This window comes from Mastomys coucha, unplaced genomic scaffold (genome assembly GCF_008632895.1).
Source record: "Mastomys coucha isolate ucsf_1 unplaced genomic scaffold, UCSF_Mcou_1 pScaffold8, whole genome shotgun sequence".
Lineage (NCBI taxonomy): Eukaryota > Metazoa > Chordata > Mammalia > Rodentia > Muridae > Mastomys > Mastomys coucha.
In genome coordinates, this window is record NW_022196914.1 from 57244717 (window position 1) to 57250063 (window position 5347).

The 5347-nt window shown below is 45.5% G+C and overlaps 1 protein-coding gene and 1 long non-coding RNA gene across 4 annotated transcripts in view; one reads left to right on the top strand and one right to left on the bottom strand.

Moving 5' to 3' along the window:
• The window catches only part of Hmgcr (3-hydroxy-3-methylglutaryl-CoA reductase), a 22152-nt gene extending 20667 nt beyond the window's left edge, over positions 1-1485 (bottom strand). The window contains exon 1 of one of the 3 annotated variants that reach the window (XM_031360057.1): positions 1278-1485. In XM_031360057.1, the coding sequence (XP_031215917.1) occupies positions 1278-1281 (4 nt within the window). In that variant the 5' untranslated portion in view covers positions 1282-1485. Of the gene's footprint in view, positions 1-233; positions 640-660; positions 788-1277 lie in introns of those variants that run through there. The other 2 variants (XM_031360058.1, XM_031360056.1) reach the window with 2 other exon arrangements.
• The window catches only part of LOC116083243, a 15947-nt gene continuing 11584 nt past the window's right edge, over positions 985-5347 (top strand). The window contains exon 1 of the long non-coding RNA XR_004115643.1: positions 985-2158. This is a non-coding gene — a long non-coding RNA (uncharacterized LOC116083243). The remainder of the gene's footprint in view (positions 2159-5347) is intronic.

The following is a 5347-nucleotide window of genomic DNA, read 5'->3' on the forward strand; positions in this document are numbered from 1 at the left end:
TCTATCTGACCACTTTCGATGAAATACTATTAACCTCACCCTACCTCAGAAGCCTACTGTTTAACTTGCGAACTTCGAAAGTCAGGTTTTCCTCACTCAAACCAAATAATTTCAAAAGGAGCATAAGATACGGAAAGAACATTGGAATCAATGAGACTACGCCCCTTAGGAGAAAGCCCATGATATACAGGGCTACAGATCGACTTCGGAGGGCTAGCTTTGCCTGTACCGACCTCGCATCCTCCTCCTGTCCTACTAGGAGGGGCACAACCTGCCGTATCCACGCGGATCTTGGCTTCGGGTCAATTTGGAGCCCATATCCGGCCCTTCTCCATCACTTTAAAGAAGGCGCCTGGGCGTGAACTCTTGATCTTTAGGGCTCCGCGAATATCGCTCGAGCTGTCCCCTCTGCCTGACACTCGTTCTACAAGGATGACCGTGACCGCCGGGTCAGCACTGCGCCCTCCAGACTGGACCCAGGGGCGCCCCGTCGCTGCACTGGCCCTCAGGCCCAACCGGCCCACCGGTTCCCTGGCCGCCGCCCTGCCGCCGGGCCTCAAGGACGTGTCCTCGCGGTCCCCTCGGTTCGCAGTCGCCTCGGGGACCCAGGCGGGGCGCGAGACCCACTGTCCCGCTGATCCCCAGCGTCCGCCCGCTCACCTCCGGATCTCAATGGAGGCCACCAAGCCGGCCCAGCCGCCGTCTCCAGTCAACGGAGCCCCGGGCGGAAGGAACTGCGTTTACGCTCGCTCCGGACCGCCAGCCGACCGCCAATGAGGAAGGATCGTCCGATCCCCTAGCCAATCGCCGGGCGGCTACTCAGCCTGACGGCCTACGTCACGAACGGTCGCCCTAACAACCGCCCACTGCTCGCATCCGGGCGGAGAACGGGCACCGCACCATCTCTCACCACGGCCGAGCCAACCAATGGCTGGTCCGGTCCCAGCATCGCGGCCTTCCTATTGGTCCCCGAGCCGTGGGGGCGCCTGCAAGGACGCCGCCCGCGCGGGGAACAGGGGATTCCGCGGGTGGAGTACCCCAACTCAAAATTTGACCTGCAGAATCCTACCCGTGGGAAGACCACGGGAGGCCACCGTGTCAGAGTTGGAGCGTGGGGATGAAGGCGGCTTAAGATTGAAAAGGAAAAGCCCAGTTAGAGAGATCTGCGGGAAGGTAGTAGAGCCCTGAAAGAAAAAGAGGAATTTAAAAAAGAAAGAAAGAAAGAAAAAGAAAAGAAACGTGGCAGCGAGTTGCAGCCCAAACCCCCTGTGACATACCCATCAGTGCTAATGGCTCCGGCTTTCTAGGTCACCTGTCGCACACTGGATTCTTGCCGGAGTTAGTCCCTCTCCAGTGTCTTCTCTGAATTCCCTCTGCTCTCCTGCTAGCTGCAGGCCTTTATCAGCTCTTACCTCAAACTGCAATAACCTCTCCTAACTGGTCTTCCCACTCTCGGATGCTTACACCTTCTGCTTCTGGCATTTCTGCTGCAGTAATCTTCTTCTTATGCCATACACCTGCCCCTAAATCATCAGCCTTTTGACACCGCCAGTATGGCCCCACCCATTTCACCTACACAGCTATATCCCTGTTTTAGCCTAGAGTAACTGGTCCTTCTATTGTACTGAATCGCTTTTGAACCCCTGCTTATGGTTTTAGTTTAGCCCGGATATACCTACCCACTTTAAATTTTGAAATCCTAATTATACCTCAAGGAACATTCATATGCCACCTCCTTTCCTGATTCTCTCAAACATATGTCATCTCTCTCTTCTGAACGCCCATAACACTTCCATAATAGTCTATGACTTGTCTTACTGTTTTATGTGGAAACGTCGTAAAGAGAGGAACTGGTACATAACTCCTTTTGTTTTAGCTTGCTCGCTCCCTCACTGTCTCTCTGTCCCTCTGTCTCTCTCTCTCTGTCTCTCTCACTGTGTCTCTCTCTGTCTGTCTCTGACTCTGTCTCTGTGTGTGTGTGTGTGTGTGTGTGTGTCACCTGCACCTGCATGCTGCTGTGGGCCACATCTGCAGAGCAGTGCCCACAGAAGCCAGAAGAGGGCAAGGGATCCTCTGGAAGTGGAGTTATATATAAGATGATTGGTAGCTGCCATGTAGGTGCTGGAAAATGAATCGAGAACAGAGGTATCCTTAACTGGTGAGCCATCTCTTTAGCTTCCTTAACTCAAATTTTAAGGTCCTATATTTTTATACACAGCACTTAGAAAGTACTCATATGCTCAATAGTACTTTTAATAAAGTAAAAAAAAAGTATCTGATTGGTCTCATAGCTGTTATAAAATAGGGATTGCTCCCATTTCACACAAAGAAAATGCTAAACAACTTGAATCAATTGGAAAACTAAGATTGCATTCCACATCTAATGCTTGGGCTGCCTCAGTTGCCTTCCACTAGCCCAGAGACTATATTCATATCTTTACAAAACACTCCAAAAAGTTGCTTATGTACAGTCTGTGGTGGGTAGAGCTAGAAGTACAACTATAGATACAACACACTTGGTACCCACAAACATGAAGACAATTGGAGTGAACGTGCCAGGGTTGGCAATATTCTATTAAAGACTTCTTCAAAGGGGGAAGGGGAGAGGAAATGAAAAGAAGGCAAGAAAGAAAGGTAAAGAAATGCGGGTGGGAGGCCATAGAGGCAAGGTATAGATAAGTCCAAGAACCTAGAAACCCTGTCATATTCTTTATACCTCTAAAAGTCTGAAGGGCTAAATATCTCACATTTCAGATTGTACAAATAGTTACTAATAGAGATTTAAAGACAAATGTGGTGGTACATGCATATACTTCTAACACTGGAAATTTAGGAAAGAGAGATTGAGGCCATCCCAGGCTACAAGGAAAACCATATATATGCTTAAATTTTCCTGAAAGGATTACAAAGCTATTGCAGCAAAGACAAAATGAGGTTTGGAAACTTCTGTTCCCAAATTCTGTTTGAGAACTCCAGTGGACCTGTAAGTTCAAAGCCAAGCTAGAAGGAGCTGTGGGTATAGCTCAGTGATAGGCTTGCCAAACAGTTTTGAAGCCCTGGGTTTTGTTTGAGCTCCAACACAGAAAAACAAAAACGTAATGAAATTCTATCTCATTTTATATTCTTAAAACAACCTCAGTCAGTATCATTCTCAGGATGTATTCCAAAAGAACTATTAGTTTGTCTCACTGAGAATAAGTGCTTGACAAAGTGAACTTTTTGGCATGGGTTATGTGTAAAGATGGTGACTTATAGCAAAAGTAACAATAAGATTATGTTTCTGTGTGTTTATTTGTTTGTTATTGACACAGGGTCTCATGTAGCCCAGACTGGCCTCAAACTGTCTATGTAGCTGAGGATGACCTTGCACTCCTGATCCCCTTGAGTCCTGAGTGCCGGGATTACAGGCATGCACCACCATTCTCCCTCCTCTCTCTTTCATGCACCATGCCCTGCCTATGCCCACCCCCACCCTCATTTCCCCCTCGGCAACTGTTGTAAGTGCTTTGGATGTACCTATGAACTCCCTTGTCAGCTGTCCTACAAGAACAATAGCAGAATCTGCCATGCTGTGCATCTCAAGTGGCAAAACTTTAGAAAGGGGACACCTATGTATTATAAATATATACAATATATGTATTATATAAGTTATATAATATCAGCAACTTGCCTGAATTCTCAGGGCAGAAAGAGCAAAAGAGGAATGTGAACTCTGGAGCCTGGCTCCGGAGCACTGCAGGCGCAATGCTGTTACATAACATGGGTTACTTTGTCCTGGACATCTTGTATTGATTGTTCAAGCTTCTAATTCTCCATCATGAAAGAGGTTTCGCAGACCTGGAGAGTTGTGTTTATTTCCTCTCCTAGCTCCATTCAAGATTATGTAGTCCAGCCTGAGCAGTTCTCTATCACTCTTTATCCTACATGATGCTATTTATTTTAAATCCCTTTGAATTTTTTCCAAAGAAGACATTATAAGTAATAACTGGTCACATTTAATTTTGAGTAGCTATTATAATAAATTGTTACTCCTACTGAAGATAAGGAAGTAGTTAACAGTGGCTTATTAGACTGGATCTTCATGGATCTTCAAAATATAGAGATTAAAAAAAAAACTGTCAAAACCTAGAACCTCTCCTGGTATTGTGGTAAGTGTTCTATCTGAGATATTCACAGGGTTCCAGGAAAATCATCTGGGTTGTGTTTCGAAAAGCAGGGAGGAAGTGGCTTGAAAGTTGTTCCGGATACTTAAAAAATCATGAGTGTAAGAGTGGAATGGCAAAGATATGGGAAAAGAAAATTTGTTTAGGAGGAAATCTTAAAGTTCATATTTTAAAGGGGTGATAAAATGTTTGTTCATTACAATTGTGACACAGGACCAGGGTTCAATATACAGCAGTGGAGAGGGGTAGAGGGAGACGAGATTTACAAGCTAATCTGTCTAAGAGAAAGCTCAACAAGTAAAGACAATTGTTGAGGGCTGGTTGCCAAGCATGAGCAAGCAGCTGAGCTCCAGCCTCAGGATCCATGTGGTGGAACAAGAGAATTGACTCTCAGAGGTTTCCTCTGACTCCTACACGTGTGCTGTTGCTTGAACACGTGCAAATAAATAGAAACCAAATAAACGTAACGTAATGAAGAAATAAATAAAAGGAGGAGAAGTCTCAAGGAGCTTAAAAGATGTCCTCAAATGAGTCCTCTGATTATTTCTATGTGAGCTAAAACTCTCACCTTTTGTCCTTCAGTAGCAAACCTAAACATGAGGCATTTAAAGGCCCTAGCAAAGAGCCAACTCCTTTTCTTTTATAGACCTTCATTCTTTCTATCCCAGCCTCTCTCCAGCTGGCTCAGCCATGCTTTATTTATTTATTTATTTATTTATTTATTTATTTATTTTATTTTATTTTTGTTTGCTTTTGTTTTTGGAGACAGGGTTTCTCTGTATACCTCTGGCTGTCCTGGAACTTACTCTGTAACCAGGCTGGCCTCGAACTCAGAAATCCACCTGCCTTTCCCTCCCAAGTGCTGGGATTAAAGGCATGTGCCACACTGCCTGGCCTTCAGCCCTGCTTTATGAAAACTCCTGAAAGAACAATCAAGAGGTCTGAATTCAGAACAAGCTTGTAAGGAACTGGGTGTGATCTTTTCAAGTAAGAGTCAAGCCTTGCAGTGGTGGCACATGCCTTTAATCCCAGCACTGGTCTACAGAGTGAGTTCCAGCATAGCCAGGGCTATACAAAGAAACCCTGTCTCGAAAAACCAAAAACAAACAAACAAACAAAAAAAAAAGAGTCAAGAAGACAGATTCATAATGGTCCAAGGGTCCCGAGTCAGGTTTTCCTGAGCA